Source organism: Malus domestica, chromosome 03, assembly GCF_042453785.1.
Source record: "Malus domestica chromosome 03, GDT2T_hap1".
Lineage (NCBI taxonomy): Eukaryota > Viridiplantae > Streptophyta > Magnoliopsida > Rosales > Rosaceae > Malus > Malus domestica.
In genome coordinates, this window is record NC_091663.1 from 37,487,140 (window position 1) to 37,504,994 (window position 17,855).

General features: G+C 38.2%; 3 protein-coding genes across 5 annotated transcripts; 2 read left to right on the forward strand and 1 right to left on the reverse strand.

Moving 5' to 3' along the window:
* Window positions 1-75: 75 nt before the first annotated feature.
* LOC103419155 (uncharacterized) lies at window positions 76-12,692 on the forward strand. 2 transcript variants are annotated; one of them, XM_070818548.1, is made up of 26 exons: window positions 76-396; window positions 585-668; window positions 2,434-2,800; window positions 3,356-3,510; window positions 4,206-4,445; window positions 4,939-5,048; window positions 5,213-5,290; window positions 5,372-5,478; window positions 5,560-5,654; window positions 5,727-5,857; window positions 5,988-6,091; window positions 6,854-6,931; window positions 7,052-7,130; window positions 7,251-7,419; window positions 7,645-7,715; window positions 7,911-7,991; window positions 8,095-8,165; window positions 8,445-8,541; window positions 8,646-8,705; window positions 8,849-8,903; window positions 8,997-9,391; window positions 9,476-10,227; window positions 10,318-11,098; window positions 11,202-11,780; window positions 11,927-11,985; window positions 12,142-12,692. In XM_070818548.1, the coding sequence occupies exons 3-26, from the start codon at window positions 2,448-2,450 to the stop codon at window positions 12,332-12,334; spliced, it is 4,893 nt and encodes a 1,630-aa protein (XP_070674649.1). In that variant the 5' UTR covers window positions 76-396; window positions 585-668; window positions 2,434-2,447; the 3' UTR covers window positions 12,335-12,692. The 2 variants fall into 2 exon arrangements, with proteins under 2 accessions (XP_070674649.1, XP_070674650.1); XM_070818549.1 differs by lacking the exon at window positions 585-668 and having other exon boundaries at window positions 280-396.
* A 1,184-nt stretch (window positions 12,693-13,876) lies between these two features.
* On the forward strand, window positions 13,877-15,679 carry LOC103419154 (ribosomal RNA small subunit methyltransferase-like). The gene is made up of 2 exons (XM_029100450.2): window positions 13,877-14,329; window positions 14,698-15,679. The coding sequence occupies exons 1-2, from the start codon at window positions 14,021-14,023 to the stop codon at window positions 15,424-15,426; spliced, it is 1,038 nt and encodes a 345-aa protein (XP_028956283.2). The 5' UTR covers window positions 13,877-14,020; the 3' UTR covers window positions 15,427-15,679.
* A 631-nt stretch (window positions 15,680-16,310) lies between these two features.
* LOC103419153 (uncharacterized) lies at window positions 16,311-17,800 on the reverse strand. 2 transcript variants are annotated; one of them, XM_029100452.2, is made up of 2 exons: window positions 17,646-17,800; window positions 16,311-16,756 (listed from the first exon to the last, which is right to left on the reverse strand). In XM_029100452.2, exon 2 carries the CDS (start codon window positions 16,750-16,752, stop codon window positions 16,474-16,476), a length of 279 nt encoding a protein of 92 aa, XP_028956285.2. In that variant the 5' UTR covers window positions 16,753-16,756; window positions 17,646-17,800; the 3' UTR covers window positions 16,311-16,473. The 2 variants fall into 2 exon arrangements, with proteins under 2 accessions (XP_028956285.2, XP_070674652.1); XM_070818551.1 differs by lacking the exon at window positions 17,646-17,800 and adding an exon at window positions 17,000-17,151.
* Between the last annotated feature and the right edge of the window lie 55 nt (window positions 17,801-17,855).

Consider the following 17,855-nt stretch of genomic DNA (forward strand, 5'->3'; position numbering starts at 1 on the left):
AAAAAATAAAAAAATTGAGCGCGCACATACCGAATCGCTTTTTCTATACATAGAAAAGTAAAAATAAAAACAAATAAGGAAACTAAATTAACGCATTTAATTCATTAATTAATCGAGGCAGATTTCGGAGAATTAATAGGATTCGTCCTCCATGAATTAGCAGAGCAGAGCATCCCTGAATCCTCTACGACAATCACCGAAATCCATACAAACTAGAAACTCGACTAAACCCCGTACGGTTAAGATTTAGAATTATAACTTGAAAATCGGAAGGCGGTCGTCGGACGATCGGACGTGGGACAGCAACCTCTTCTCCTGCCTCGGAAACCTAAAACCCAGTTTCAGGTTTTTCCTGTGTCAGCAAGTCAGCAACTGCACTTTCTGATTTCCTTTAAGGTAATTAAGCTCCTCCTCGGATGTGATTAAGCTTTAGTTTACCCGTTATGGAACTGTAATTAAGCACTAATGATTTATTAGATAATCCAAAACACATGATTTTCAGGCGCTTGTCGCTCCGAACCAAAATGTTGCGAGATTGATGCACATGTGACTCAAGTTTTGGAATTTTAATGTTTGTGTTTCAGGTTTCCGTTAAATGGGTTCGGCAGCCTCTTCAGTTGCAGTCAACTTCTCTGCCCCTCTTTTACTTTGTTGAACCAAATTCAGAGGTTTCTACAATGCACACGTTTATTCATATGGTTTTCTACTTATGCTGTTTCAACTTAATGCCTAATGATTAGTACGAATAATGATAATACGCTGTGAGCTCATGAACACAAAATCTTGATGCAGCGTGCATTTCTCAATTTGTTTGGCTGGTTTCCGTTTACGTGCTGTCTCTTCTACTTCTTTTCAATTACATATTTAAATGAACGAGTCCCATTTACTGATTGATTAACGGAGGGCATGAGAATTGAATAGAGAACGATCTCCAGTTATGGAAGCTAATGAAGTCATCCGTTATATGTTTGTTTGTTTGTTTGTTCGTATATGTTAGCTAATGGAAGCTAATGAAGTCATCCGTTATATGAAGCACCCACCTTTAGCTGTTTTTGTTTTTACGGAGTTAATTTCACGAAAAGTCAAAAAAGAAAGAAAAAGGATGGTCCTGCAGTTAAAACTTCGTATAATTGGAAGAGTTATAGCGGTGCATCCATCTTTGGCTATTTAGTAGAGAACCGCATAATTTAGAGAAAGTTGCACGGAAACTGCTAATGAATTGTTGAATGCATTATTATATCTTAACAATTTTGGGTTGGCAGTTCAAGCCTTTTCTTTTCTTGCACTTTTTGTCTCTATCCAGGTCTAACTTGTTTGAGCTCATCCAAGTTATAGCAGCAGGCTGGCTTGAGAACAGTTGGGTTTGAGTCGTTTGACTCAATAGCCTTTTTACCAATTCAGGCTTAGATTGTGCAGGCATGTCATGGTTTCTAACTCACCTAAAATGTTGCTTGAACTTTTAGAAAAGTAATGACTCATATTCGTAGCTGCTTAGCAGTCAAAATGAATAAAAGGGAAAACCAATGCATGAGAGTCCTCTCATTCTGGGGCCTGGGGACGGTTATGTCTAGCATATACATAGCCTTACCCCTTTTGTAGAGAGGTTATTTCCCTTTCGAACCCTATATTTGGTTCATAATGGAGCAACCTTATCATTAACGCCAAACCTTTTTGCCTTGCTATAGGAAGAAAATAAAAGGGTTTCCGCTTCCCCATTAAGGGTTAGCTTGGTTTGCAATAAGTTGAGTGAAAGGGACAAAAATTGCACTCCACGCTGGCATTTCCTTTTTGAGGACATTAAAGTTGCTCTAGTTTCCAACAGCTTTTGGGCCTAGTGGCACATCCTCCCCTTGGGAACAACGGTGAAGGTCAGTTCAATAGCTGGTGGTCTACTAAGTAATTTACTAAGAAAACAAAAAGAAATTCCTCTAGGTGTTATATGGCTTCTGTAGGCTACTTATATATCATTCACCACACATGATGTTTTGTATAGTACAAAACGTACAACTTAAGTAGTATGGAAATGTTATGGAGTAAATTTGTAGCATTTATTCGTAATAACTACCTTTGTTCAGATCTGGGTAATTGCTCTGTCAGGCTCTCTGTATTTTCTTGCCCCTGGTAATAAATTTGTTCCCATTAGTGTGTTTCAATATTCAGTCACATTGACCAGCAGTGTTAATTAATTTTATGGATATATAGTGTGTGCTTCATTTCGTTCCACACTGACTAGGTATTATACTTTCACCGTTCAAAAATTTTGCTGATATTTTAAGCAGATATCATTTGATCATATACCTTGGTTGGGAAAGTTTTTCTGGGGTGCTAGCTTTCTGTTCGTTTTTGTGGAATATATTTAGAATCTTTCAGATAGTCCGCAGATGCCATTCATATTCATCAACTTTGTTTAATGGTTGGTTTTTAATGTTTCAGGTTGTACTCAAGTAATGGATCCTCGGAAGTGTACTTTGTCTGGTGGTGCAACTTCTTTTGCTATGGCACCTCCAAGCATTTTGAATAGGTTAAATGAGAAGGCTCAGTTTGGGAAAGAAGAGAGGGATACAGGTCATGTTGTCGAGGCTGGAGTCGATATAGACATTAGAGAGGTTTATTTTTTGATTATGCATTTTCTGTCTCTTGGGCCATGCCAGAGGACTTTCGAACAGTTTGGGAATGATCTTCTGGAACATCAGCTTCTACCTAGAAGGTTTCATGCTTGGTTTTCAAGGAGCGGAATAGGAAGTGACAATAATGAGGATGCTACCTCTTTCCCATTGAGTTACAGCAACTTGGTTGAAAGGTACATATTTTCCTTAGTTTGTCCAACACTCATACGAAGAGCTCAATGCCAAGCATAGATTTTGTTCTTGTTAGAATTGGTGTTATGTAATGCGTCCAGTGTCCTCTTATTACAGAAGATATATGTTTTAAGTTTTAACAGTAGTCACTTAATAAATGTGTAATACATGTAGCAAAACACACACCCAAGCCTCACATTACATGCCGACATCCCTTGTCTGGTATTGGTGCCCTAACCCTAAGCTTTGGTCCTCAATCCATGTCCAGTCGAACAGACAATTGGCATCTGATACGTAAAAGAGGAAATGTACTGGGTCGTGTTAGAATATGAAATAGTTGCTTAAACTTTTGGCAGTAGTGGTAAACAAACAAGTTCTATGGTATCTGAACAGAAGAACTGAGCATTAACCTGAATTCTACATGTTGGAAAAAATGATCAGGGTGCACCGGTTTTCTTATTGCATTCCTTTGTTTTCTTTCTATACTGTATAGGTTGGCCTAGTCATTTTATTTCCTATGCTGGGTTTTTAGTGATTAGCTTCTGTATGATGTATAGGTATCCTCATATAGAGAGAGATCACTTGGTAAAGCTTCTAAGGCAACTGCTACTGAGTATAGCCACTCCTTTACATGGCAAGGTTGGAAGAAGTACTCTGAATGCAGCTGATGTCCCTACATTACTGGGAACTGATTCCTTCTCGCTTCTGGATAGTATGTGATATTTTACGTTTCATATTTTATATATCTCTGATTCTCAATTGGTTTTTTTTCTGCATGTGGATAGATTGGAAAAAGTGTACTTGGAATTAAACCATTTCTTTATTGAAATCTTCTGCATTACTAATAAATTACTTGAAAAGATGAGTAATGCATAATTATGGCGGTATGATTGTTTAGAGGATGAAATCTCTGCTATACAAATCTTTGGTCAGTTGTAAATTGTCTTGATTTACAGTGGTAAATATCCTTCCTCACGATGTCCTTTTAAGAAATATTAGCATTCAACTACTCTGCTGTAGATAAATATGACAACTTCGATAGAGATTTCTGCCGTACCTTTTCTTTGACTGCCTGGGACATAACAGTTATTTAACATGTTATGTTTGTGTAACACCTATAAGACCCCTCTTAACCGACTGCATCTTTGAAAGTTCTGTCTTTCCTGCTCAAAGGAATGTGTATCATACCTAATACTATGCTGCTTGGTAATCCTATGCATGTAACTGCTTAGGTTTGGCTCAAATACTTTTTTGGGTCTTTTACCACAGTAGAACCCTCACTTAGATAAATTTGTAGGCTGCTTCAAGACTTTTTCTTTTTCACTACCATGTATCTTTTCAGTTTCCAGACATTAGGTTTCTTCATATGTTACTTATTTCTGCAATTTTTATTTCCTTTTTTTGCAGGTGATAGGAATAAGGAAAATGAGAGAGTTAAGCCCCTGCCAGCTCACCTGCGTTGGCCTTACATGCAGGCTGATCAAATTCATGGCCTTAGTTTAAGGGAAATTGGAGGAGGTTTTGCAAAGCATCATCGAGCTCCATCCATTCGCTCTGCATGTTATGCGATTGCTAAACCATCAACTATGGTGCAGAAGATGAACAACAAAAAGAAGCTACGGGGGCACCGTAATGCTGTCTACTGTGGTATGGCTCACTTCTTAACTAGAATTGAATTAAACAATTTATTTTCTGGGGGCATCATAATGCTGTCTGCTGTGCTATGGCTCACTTCTTAACTAGAATTGGATGAAACAATTATTTTCTGGGAGTTTGATTTCTTAAGGGTATGCTAAATTAATGTTTGTTTCCATGGAAGTCAACATTGTATGGGATAAGGATAAATAATAATAAATACAGATAATATAGACACTATCCAAGCATTTTCCTTTTTGTATTTGTAGGGAGTTTTAAGCCAATGGAATATAAAGTCAAAACTGATGTACTTGTAGTTCTAAATTGTTCTCATTTTTGTCTTAAAAATTAAAATATACATTTTCTGGTTCCATCTACTGATAATATCTCCATGTGTTCCATAATACATAATTACATTTACATGTTGCACTTTGTATATGAATTTGGGAATTTGTATTACTATGAACTTTTTGCAAAAAATATGACCAATACTTTTATCATGTAGCCATTTTTGATCGGTCCGGGAGATATGTTATCACGGGTGCAGATGATCGGCTTGTGAAGATATGGTCAATGGAAACTGCACTTTGCTTGGCTAGCTGTCGTGGACATGAAGTGAGTTAAGATTGTTGACTTAATAATCTACAAACTCTTTCTTTCTCTCACCCTCTATCCCCCAAACACCCCCCCTCTCCTCCTCCCTCCCTCCCTCCCTGTTTGGGGGCTTCATTTGTTATACTGTATTATATGATCTACTTTTCTTTTTCTATGAATCAAAGGGAGACATTACTGACTTGGCTGTAAGTTCGAACAATGCTTTGGTGGCATCTGCTTCAAATGACTTTTCCATTCGAGTTGTATGTATACCCTACCATTTAACATGTCAGTTTGGCTTCTTTTCTTATGTATCAGCCAGTGAATAGTTATTTTACATGCAGTGGCGTTTGCCAGATGGATTTCCAATTTCAGTTCTTCAGGGGCATACTGGGGCTGTGACTGCTATTGCTTTTAGTCCCAGGCTTAGTGCTGTTTACCAACTTCTATCGTAAGTTCAATTCTTGGAGTTATTGCTCTTTGAGATTTTTCCCCTTTCCCTGGTTGTATCCTGAGTTAATGACATTTGTAGGTCATCAGATGATGGGACTTGTCGAATCTGGGATGCTAGGTCCTCCCAATGCCCGCTGCGAATATACATGCCAAAACCTTCAGAGACTTCAACTGGTTAGATAATGCTTCTGACACTGTTGCCTTACTTGGGTGATGGGACTTACATCAAGTGATGTTTACTTGCAGGGAAGAGCAATGCTATTACAATCACTGGATCCTCCTCGAGCAATGGTCCACAGAGCCATCAAATACTTTGTTGTGCTTACAATGCCAATGGGACTGTTTTTGTCACTGGTAGCTCTGACACTTTTGCAAGGGTATGTTTAACCATGGAATTTTTACATTAGTTCATATGATTAGTGCACAGCTGCCTTTTGATTTGCTTGCATTGGTTGACTTTTGTCACATGTGAAGTTGGATATTTTACCAAAACCAAACTACTTGCAGGTCTGGAATGCTTTAAAATCTAATACTGATAACTCAGAACAACCAATACATGAGATGGATGTACTGGCGGGCCATGAGAATGACGTGAATTATGTCCAATTCAGGTTTGTTGTCCCAATGTCTTAAAAATAAATGGGGGTAAGGCTAGCCGACATTCACCTCTCCCAGACCCTGCGTAAAGCGGGAGCCTTGTGCACTGGGTACGATGCTGGAGAAAGATGAAATTATGCCATTTTGCCAACATCTTGGTTTAGTTTTTTATAAAATATTTGCTGCATTGTTTCTCTGAAAGTGTTGAAATTTCCAGAAATTGGCTGAAATTTGGTCAATTTTAAATCAGTTTTCTCAGTTTTTCCAATGTCCCAGTGTATTACAAATCCAAAGCTCACCGCATGTGGAACTAGAACACATAAAAAGAGCACCAAACTTTACCAAATTGGTAATTTTAAGGAGAATGGTAAGTTTGGCTGAATAAGCTCACCTCTATACGTGAGATGTTTTGATAGATGGAACGGAGGTTCCTAATAGAGGCACTGTGTGACCTATGAGCTGTCACTTGGTTCTGTGGCAATGTGGCAATATTTGCTCACAGCCACCGGCTTTGGGTGGCAGTGTCTGACAGTGCACACTATATTTGCTTAAACCACATAGACCTACATTGCTCCTAAACTCCACATAGATAATTGAGTAAATAAATGTCTTGTGAAGTCTCATTTGAAATTTCTTGTTTTCTTTTGTTCCATCGTTTCTTTTGTTTCTCTCAGGTTCTTTCTGACAACAGATTTTTGTTTATTGTTGTTATTAGAAATTTTTCTTCTCATTTTTTTCAAACTTTTTCATGTAATCTTTTCTGCTTTCCTATGCAGTGGTTGTGTCATTCCTTCAAAGTCTTCATTTTCTGACTCGGTCAAGGAGGAGACTAATGGGAAGTTCAAAAATTCCTGGTATATGTCTGAAATGATTTTTCTTTGATATTTTCTGCATTGTGCTTATGCTGTCTTGTGTAGCATCTGTACGATATTCCTTTTTTGTTGAATGTGCTAAGACAGTCTTTGAATTCTCAGGTTTTGTCACAACAACATAGTTACCTGCTCTCGTGATGGCAGTGCCATTATATGGGTTCCAAGATCACATAAATTCCATGTGAGCTGCTTTGAATGAGTATTTTTATTTACATTTTTGTGGAGTCTAATTTGATGTGAATGAGTACAAGACAACTGATTTCTAGGTCATTTTTTAAAAATAATTCTCTCTTCACTTTAGGGAAAAGTTGGACGTTGGACACGTGCATATCATCTAAAAGTTCCACCTCCCCCACTGCCTCCTCAGCCTCCTCGAGGAGGCCCACGTCAAAGATTTCTTCCCACCCCTCGTGGTGTTAACATGATTGTGTGGAGCCTGGATAACCGCTTTGTGCTTGCAGCTATCATGGGTAGAGTACTTACCATGATTTATACATAAATAATGCCACTTTTTTAGGAAGCACCTAATTCCAACTACCATATGCTCTGGCTTGGGATACCGCATCCATCAAGTTACAGACTGTCATGTCTTTTTTCATTTTTGTAATATTTATTATATTTTATTTAATCCCGCTTCAAGTACTAGGGTATACAAACCTCGATTTTGCTCTTTAATAAGTGTAATGATTATGCAGATTGCAGAATTTGTGTTTGGAATGCTGTTGATGGTAGCTTAGTACATTCTTTAACTGGTCACACTGCATCGGTAAGTAGGGTCTGATATCATAACAAATCGAGATGTTGATGATCGTAATGCTTATAATCTCTTGATTCAGATACACCATCTAGGTTTTTTCTTTATCCAATTCTTTATCTCTGCACCAAGAAATAGCTTTTCAATTGGATTTGATTTTTTTCAATCTATTGATCTGTTGGTACTTGTATGTTAAACTCTTGGCAGTCTTATGTTTTGGATGTTCATCCCTTCAATCCTCGAATTGCTATGAGTGCTGGGTATGATGGGCAAACAATAGTTTGGGATGTGAGTTTCAGCTTAATCCCCTAACTTTGTTAAGTTCTCTTTTCTGTTGCATTGCGCTCCTAATGCTGATTGTTTCATAAGTTGTTTCTTTTTGTGTTTCTAGATATGGGAGGGCGTGCCTATTAAGATATATGAACTTGGACACGTAAAGTTGGTTGATGGGAAGTTTTCGGCGTAAGTGAGCTGTACAATAGCTAATTATGTTGAATTTTGTTTTCTCATTTTATAGTTATTACTCTTTGTGGAGGTTTACTTTTGTAAGGAGACATAAGCTAATTGCCTTGATGCTACCTCATAGCTCTTCAATATCTCACCCCTCTCTTCTTCCCGTTTTCAGCAAGATGGATTTATGTTTACTACCATCATTTTTGTTTCATGTATATTGTATTAATTACACTAAAATGCTTAACCTTTTTCTGCTAATATTGGAGACATTTTCTCTTTGTTACATAGGGATGGTACATCAATAGTACTTTCAGACGATGTTGGCCAAATATATTTAATAAACACAGGTGAAGGTGAGTCTCAAAAAGATGCTGAATATGATCAGGTATTGTAAGAATTTGTTTTGTAGGTTTGTCCTTTCCTCTATTTGATTCCAAGTTGAAGTTATGAATTTCCTCTATGATGGCTGTTTGTGTGATTCTTCTACAGTTCTTCCTTGGGGATTATCGCCCCCTTGCACGGGATGAGTTTGGATATCTTATTGATCAGGTTAAATCTTCTCACTACGCTCTTGTCATTACTAAATTGTTCTGTAGTGAATTTATTCCATGTCTGCAGTTAGCATCAACTTGCACATTAAGAAATTGAATCGATATATCTTTTCATTTTGGAACATATTATCCATGTTACAGGAGACACAACTTTCCACTTACCGGAGGAATCTTCAAGATCCTCTATGTGATTCAAGTATTTTTCTGGCTCCTACTGGGTGGATTCTTAATTTATTTTTAGTTTTCACAGTATTTTCTCATAATCATATAAATTTATTGGAAATGATAGGTATGATACCATACCCCGAACCTTATCAGAGTACATACCAGCAACGAAGACTTGGTGCTCTGGGCATGGAATGGCGTCCATCATCCATGAAATTTTCTGTTGGTGTGGATATCAATACAGGCCAAGAATATATGATGCCTCCTTTGCCAGATTTGGAGAGAATGATCGAACCACTACCAGATTTTATTGATGCCATGTTATGGGAACCAGAAAATGAGGTTGTAAGTGAAGATACTGATTCGGAGTATAATGTTACTGATGAAAATTCCAGTGAAGGGGAGAAAGGAAATATTAGCACCAGTTCTTCTAGTGATCCAGACTGCAGCGAAGAAGACAGTGAAGCTGGATGCAGTCATAAGGATGGCCTTCGTCGATCAAGGAGAAAAAGACCAAGGGTAAAAATGCTCTCTCTATCTTTAGATTCTATACCAGTTTTTGTTTTGTTCGCCCTACATCGATTGAATTTTAATGATCTTTAGGTTGAGTCTTCTGAGAGGCGTGTCAAGAAAAGGAGAGTGGGTGAGCATGATCGCATTATATCTGGGATTAAAAGAACTAAAAATTCAAAAGGTGGCCAGAAAGTTTCAAAGAGGAAGTCTTCTAAAGCAAAGACATTGAGACCCCAGCGAGTAGCAGCACGCAATGCTCGAACTGTGTTTTCTCAGAACCCTGGAACATCTACAGAAGGAGAAGATGATTGGGAAGATGATTCATCTAATAGTGAGTCTCTTCAGCAAGAATTCCACACTCAAAGTGATGATGGGGACTTCCAGATAATGCAACAAAACCATACTAAAGAAGAACCATCTCGACATGGGTTTATCAATATAGCGAAGCCACGTGTAGTTTGTTCGTCTCAGTCAAACGTCAGAAGCATGCCGAAATTGGTTTTTAAGATTAAGAAGCAAGAGGCTCCAAGGGATGTAAAACTCAAAGATAATAATCAGGCTGATTTGGTGTCTCCATCTTCTAGATATCAAGATATCACTCCAGATAACAGGATTATTAACAGCTCTGTGGATCCAGATTCCTCTTCGGTGGATGTGGTTGACCTAAAGTTTTCAAGAAATCTCATAGCCAATGATTTGACAGATACTGGGGAAACTGTAAAGACAGAGAATTCTTTGGAAGCATCCACAAGTTACCAGGATAGCAGAGTCAGATTGGAAGCAGCTACTGGGTCGCTTGCTAGTTTTAATGTCCATATAGAAGAGATGAATAATGTCCATCGGTATGTTACTCCTGAGAATAATTGTGAACAATTTTGTAATCATTCAAAAATTAAGGGAAAGGAAAATTATGAAGGTGTCTTGCCTTGCAGGGATGAGGAACATACTGGAACACGTGCATTTGAGGATCTGGATGGTCTCAAAAGTAGAGAGCTTTCTCATACTGAAGAGGCCCTTGTATCTTCATCATTTGATTCCCCCGCTTTGGGCGAGCACAAACAAAAAGGAATTGAGGGTTCTCCGGAGATAGAGGAGTTTGCTAGAAGAAAGCACTCTGGTGATTATGCTTCTCTTAAATTTCCTGCACAAAACTCCACAAGTTCTAGAGATTTAATCCCCAACGATTCTTCAAGCATGGATCCAAATTCAAATTTTGGGGTACGGAAAGTGGGTGGAGGTGCTGGCAGATCAACTTCTTTGAAGTTTGTTTGCAAGCACAGGACTAATTCAGAAGGTTCTGGTGGTAATGTCAAAGAATATGCAACAAATATCAACGACCATCATGATTCAGGAATGGATCTCCCCGCTGCTGCAACCAATGCTATACGCGGAACAAGAACCTTTAAGATCAAAGCAACTTCACGGAAGGTGGACTCTGTGAGCTGTAGCCCTAAGTTGAGATGGGGCCATCAAACATTGGGGACATCAAAGGATGCAGAAGACTCCTGTTCTAAATTGTGTGACCAGATTCATCAAAGACCAAAGTCTACGAGAAGTCATCAGGGTTCATGTAATGACTATGGCCAAAGTTCTTCAACCCGAAGCATGTTAGTTAACCCCGCTGGAAAGTTGCCATGGTTGATGTTGTCAAAACATGAGGATGGTTACCGTTATATTCCTCAGCTAGGTGATGAAGTTGTATACCTGAGACAGGTGATTTCTAATATCCATGATTCATGGTTTCTGGTCCTTTGGTTGTTACTTATGCTTTAGAATTTACTGTTTGATAATTAATATTTGGGCTTGTGATTGTTAGGGCCATCAAGAGTATCTAAAACTAGTCAAGAATTCAGAGGAGGGTCCTTGGGGTCCTTGGGAATCAATTAAGGAAAACATCAAAGTTGCGGAAATTTGCAAGGTTGAAAGCCTCGTTTATGCTTCACTGCCTGGTTCGGGGGAGAGTTGCTGTAAAATCAAACTTAGATTTGTAGACCCTTCTTCTGCTATCCTTGGTAAAGCATTGAAGTTGACTTTGCCTGAAATTGATTTTAATGATTTCATTGTTGAGAAAACGTGGTATGATGCTTCTATTGGAAGAAACTGGACCACTGGGGAGGAATGCGCGGTTTGGTGGAGGGATTCAATTTCAGATGAAGGTGGGACTTGGTGGGTAGGTCGAATTGTTCGGTGCCAGGCCAAGTCACATGAGTTTCCCGATAGCCCTTGGTTAAGATATGAGGTTCGGTATGAGAATGATGATGAAACCCATTTGCATTGTCCTTGGGAATTGCGTGGACCGTCCATAGTAGATGATCCATCCTCATGCGAACAGCCCCATATTGATTCTGAAAGCAAAGAGAAGCTTCTGTGTATTTTTTCTAACTTACAACAGAAGGTTTGTGCAAATACTTCGTGTACCTGTCTTGTTAGTTTGTGGGATTTGGAATTCAAAGCTCCAATTATCATTAGGAAAGACTTAATCATTCTGAAACTGTTTTCTATCATCAAGGATATTAATTAATTATGCTGTGAATGATGCAGGACTTGCAAACAATCCAACAATTGAATCAAGCTGTTCAGAAGGCGGATTTCTGCAACAGGTAGAGAAACACTATTATATGGTTTAACCATTTCAGTTCTGATAAAGTAGAAAGAATGTGCGGAAGGTCGCAACATATATGCTTGCCTATCATCGATCTTGGCTGAAACTAAGATTTGAGAAAATAATGATGTCTTGGTTTGTGGATATTTTGCAGCTTTCCTGTGCAATTGTTCCCTGAACTAATCCAGTCGAGGTTAGAGAACGACTATTATAGAAGCTTGGAAGCTGTGAAGCATGATATAATGGTTATGATGTCAAATGCCCAGCATTACTTCAAGAGAAATGAATTGCAAGCCCGGATTAAGCACATCTCGAAAAGGTTTAAGAAGAAACTGTCAAAGTTGTAGAGGTTTTGAGTAGAGAAGATCTAACCGTCTTCCTTGCTCCCGTATACAGCTCTCTCTCTCTCTCTCTCTCTCTCTCTCTCTTCAATTTTGTATTTCCCGGCTTTAGGGCCGGTTGTTTCATTTTGAGGTAAAGCAGTCCTTCCGAAAGGGGAGTGAAAACCACAGGCCGAAGGAGATAATTTGTTGTATAAACTCCTTCAAGATGACAAGTATGATTAGTCTCATATCGGCAAAATAGCATATCAGCTGTTTGGAGTTTTACTATTACAAGTTAGGACCACAGAAAAAATAGGAGAATTCTACACATACAAAATGTTCTGTCAAATAATGCCCCCATTTATATCATTTTTATTTTACACCTTCTGGCATGATAAATATTTTGATTAAAAATCTAAGTTCTTAGTATTTTCTAGATTGTATTTAAATTGATATGAATTAAACGAACTAGTACTTGGAGCTAATGGGAGGCGTGGCGCAAAATCGAGTGCAATGATAATGTAAGATTCATCAAGTCAACCCCACTTTAGCTCAATAAGACTTTGTTATCATTGTTTGAATTAAACAAACTTCAATTTAATTATTTATTATAGATAATATTTATATAGAAATAAACCATAATGTATCCTTTGATATAATTATAAAATAAAAAATAAAAAACCATAATACATCTAAATATCCTCGTCTAAAACTAAAATTTCTGCAAAAATCTTAGGTCATCTTCAACCGAAGGAAGGCTAAATGGCTCCCTTTAGCCCTATAGCACTGCAATAAATTATAGTTTAGTGAATAGTGCTAGGTCATATTAAGAAATTATATTTTAATGAATAGTGTTAGGTCATATTTTATACCATCTCCAACCGAGGGAGCCAAATGGTCATAGGCCAAACATAGCCCTTTGACAAAAGACCATCTCCAGTCGACGGGACCAAAGGGTCATAGACCAAATATAATTTATTATTTTAATTAAATTAAACTATCATATTAAAATAAGGTTTTCAAATATATTTGAAGTGTCACTTATCGCCAAATGAATAAGCCTCCGGATTTTTTATCTTTATATAATCTCAATAATTTTTTTGATAAGATTTCGAGTAACACGTGTCGCTAACGTGAGTAACTCTCCATATTTCTTATCTTTATATAATCTCAATAATTTTTCGGATAGAATTTTGAGTGACATATGTCAAGATGTAATTAGTTGTGCAAATTTTAGATAAAATTATTATCTATGTGACACTTCTTATCTTTAGCTTTCAATGTTGTAGGAATGGTGTAGGTATTTATAGGAAAAAAATTATAATTTTTTTTTTTAAATTCGTCCAAATTTTTTTTTCAAATTCCAACGGTAACCTAACGACATCATGACGTTAGCTAGTTGGCATTCAAATGGGCTGAGCTGGAGAGCTGAAAATAGCCAGCCCGCTAGCCTGATTTGGGGGTTTGGGCCCAATGAGGCCCATAAGCCTCGGCCTAGCCCTTGATTAGAAACGATTTTCGTGTCATTCCGAGTTATTTTTAACGCTATAACCCATTGGCGGAATCGGCCTTACCTCCCATTTTAAGCCCTAATCTGTGGCGCCACTGTCTTATTTTCCAACACTTTTCTCCCCTTCCAACTTCCACCCGCGAACAAAACCCTAAACCCTTCTCTGAAACTCTGTGACTAAAGCTTGTCAATTGGCATCGATGGCGGGAGGCAAAACGAAGAAAGAGAAGGCGAGGCCAGCCGGGCACACCCCCTACCAAGGAGGCATTTCGTTCCACAAGTCCAAGGGACAGCATATCCTCAAGAACCCCTTGCTCGTCGACTCTATCGTCCAGAAGTCTGGCATCAAATCCACCGATGTCATCCTCGAGATCGGTCCCGGTACTGGTAATCTCACCAAGAAGCTTCTAGAAGCTGGTAAGAGGGTCATCGCCGTCGAGATTGACGCTCGCATGGTCCTCGAGCTGCAGCGCCGCTTCCAGGGCACCCCTCACTCCAACCGCCTGCAGGTACCGCTTCTTCTCTTTGTTTTTTTTAATTTTTTTATTAAAGAAATTTCATTTACCGAGCATTTTTATTAAATTAGAAAATCCATTATTGGGTAATTTCAATTAGCGTTTCCATGACTATGAATCGATAATTAAGAAAGAAGTTCTCAAATTCTGTTCTGGTTGATTTTGTTAGGTGTGATGTGTTTTTGGGATTTGCATCAAGTTCTGTTCCGAAATGATAATTATATTTGCCAGAAGATTTTCTCAAGTACTGTTGTGCTTAATTTAAGAAATTATGTTGTATGATTATGCAAAAATATGTTTGATGTGTTTTGGGGATTCCGAATTGAATAAAGATAGGGGTTTGCTTGTGGTTCTGTACATAGGTGATTCAAGGAGATGTGCTGAAGACTGAGCTTCCCTATTTCGATATATGTGTGGCAAACATCCCTTATCAAATCTCATCTCCCTTGACCTTCAAGTTATTGAAGCATCAACCTGCTTTCCGATGTGCCATTATAATGTTTCAGAGGGAATTTGCGATGAGACTGGTCGCACAGCCCGGTGACAAGCTCTACTGTCGTCTTACCGTCAACACCCAACTCTTGTCCCGGGTATCTCACCTCCTCAAAGTCGGAAGGAACAATTTTCGCCCCCCGCCTAAGGTGGATTCCTCTGTCGTTCGAATCGAGCCCAGGAAACCGGCTTTACAAGTGAACCAAAGGGAGTGGGATGGCTTTTTGCGGATCTGTTTCAATAGGAAAAACAAAACCCTTGGCTCAATTTTTAGGCAGAAAAGTGTCATCAATCTGCTCGAGAAGAATTACAAGACCCTACAGGCGCTTAATCCTGCAACAGCCCAAGAAGAGGATACTAATGATGTGATGGAGTTTATGGATGAGGACATGGAGATGGATGATGATGGAGTCGATGATGGGATGGAGATGGAGGTGGAGGATGGTAATGCGGAAGGGGAGATATCCGAATTCAAGAAAAAGGTGCTGGATGTGTTGAAGAAGTCTGGTTTTGAAGGCGAAAGGTCCTCCAAGCTCAAATTACAGCAATTTTTAGACCTACTTTCCCAGTTCAACAAGGATGGTATACACTTCTCCTGATCTTAGGATTTCTTTCAAGATTATTATACATTTTACTCAACCCAATTTTGTTAGGTTGCATCAAAGTCTTTCTCTTGTTTTATTTAGTGTTTTCTTAGAGGGGATACGTGATGATTTAGCTTGAGATTATATGTCGGATGTCCGATGGTTCTCAAAGTTTCCTTTCCAATGTATGTGGATAATGCATCTTAAGTGAGAGAATGCAGACATGAGATTTCACTGTTTTTAATCGATTTTACGAATTACTACAAAATCCCGCACCATTTTGAATCGGTTGTATGTTTAGCATTGTAAGCCATAAGCTGTTTGCATTATTGGAATCATTGAGTAAGACTAGTGTATCTAATTGGATTCAATCGTCTACCACTGGGATGCATCTCCACAAGGAAAAAGATTGTAACGACAGACATTTGCATTCTTTGTATTGCTTGTTCAGCTTCCTTTTCAGAATTTCCGACCCAAACAAGTTGTTTGAACGGAAATGCAGATACATCTGGTCCACCTTCCATACGCTCATTTGACACGAAACTTCAAATTGTAACGAAAAGAAATAAAGATTAACCGATTACGATACAAAGCTTTGTGAGCTTAACAAGTATGAATGACAAAGATCAGTCCATGTGCGCGTGTGCGACCAACACTAAGTTTTGGCAACGGAAAAAAATATAAAAAATATATAAAAAAAAGAGGAAAACTAACGAAAAGTTCAAAAAAAAAACTCTAGTTTTAATGAAAAATGATAAATAAAGGTGTAGTGAGTGGTATCGAGGAAAGATAAAAATATGATTTTTGGTTAAAAGTGAACAGTACATGAAGTGTTTCGTTAAAACTCCCAAAAAAATAATTGCATGTACTGGTTTCAAAAGCTGATAGAGAAACCTATATGATACAACACAATGCATGCCAAAACATAACAACTTAAGTACTACAAAGGTAGCTAATGCTAGGTAATTCCAAACCTAGTTCAAAACAGTTTATCTAAGACATCAAAAGGAGCACCTCAATCACAAACAGTTTTAACGTTTTAAACCAGAAATACAGAGGTAATCAAGTAAACTTCGTCTTCTTTGACTTTACAGGAGGCTTTTCAAGGATTTCACCATCGTCTTCCGAAGAGTTTTCAACAATTTCATCAGGGACATCATTAGGAACATTGTGTCTGGTGATGAAGTCCTTCAATATTCTCATGCTTTCTTCTTTCACAGAAACCAGTTGCTCCGAAAGAATGCCCTTGTGCTCCTTGACAGAATATGTTTCTGAACCGAGCTGAAATTCCACCTTAATACAAGGCCTACAAGGGACTGCTTCTTGAATTTGAGCGTCCATGATACTGCAGAACGATTGATCCCAACAAGGAAACAATTAGCTTTAAAGTTTTAACCAATGACAGTAGAAAGGCATTGACATAACGAGTTCTCTTATGGTCCTATATCCAAAGTTTGTTTATAGATGGTTAATTGCTTCATCAAATATGATGGCCGTATTTTGAAAGAGACATGAAACATGCACGACAAAAAAGGTTCTGAAATCTTGTTGACAAACCAGATGACAAAAGGTCACTTATGGTTCTTACTATGCTTCAACTAGTAGCTGTAAACTGTTACAATTGCAGTCACCTCGCGCTACATGAATGAAGACAGACATCAATACGACAATAGGAGGATAAAATCAAACCGGAGAGAATGATTCTGCTTTGCACGATTACAACTTTACAAGTGCAGCATCTACAAACAATGAAAAGGTGAAAGACGGTATTAACATAGTGATTACTGACCCACCACCGAAATCCTTGTTTCGCGTACAAACCAATTCAAAAAACTTTCTTGTGTTCTTTTGGTGGGGATCCAAAGGAAAAACTAAACAAACTAAAATATTAACATGCTGATTACGGACTAATCGAATAGCGTTCCGTATCTTCCATTAGTCTGTATCCTATCCATATATCAAACTAATTTCCCTACTAAGGAGCAAAATCACACTCCAATTCTTGCCCTTTTCTCAGAGCTCACAACAATTGATTGCTCTGCTCTAACGAAATTCGTAAGACAGTTTCACTCCATGGATTTGGAAACTTTGACATTTGCAGTCGAATTCCAAATCCGTCAAAGTTTCCAAATCCGCGGGTATTCCACTGAATGCAATATGAGCTAATACACACACACACACACACAGAGTATGGCAGAGAGAGACTTTTTAATTTGAGATTCCAAGCTATTTACCTGAGAATAGGTCGACGACGACCGGAAGTCAAGTGTGAAGCTTTTCTCTCCCTGTGCGAGCCCTAATCGCAAAATTCCACCACTGACTCACTCGACTGCCACTAATTCCCCTTTCCCTTCACTTTTTCTAAATTATTTCATTTTACATAAATACCCTTATAGTTATTTATTTTGACGGAAAAATATCACTCACCCACAATCTTTTTTTAT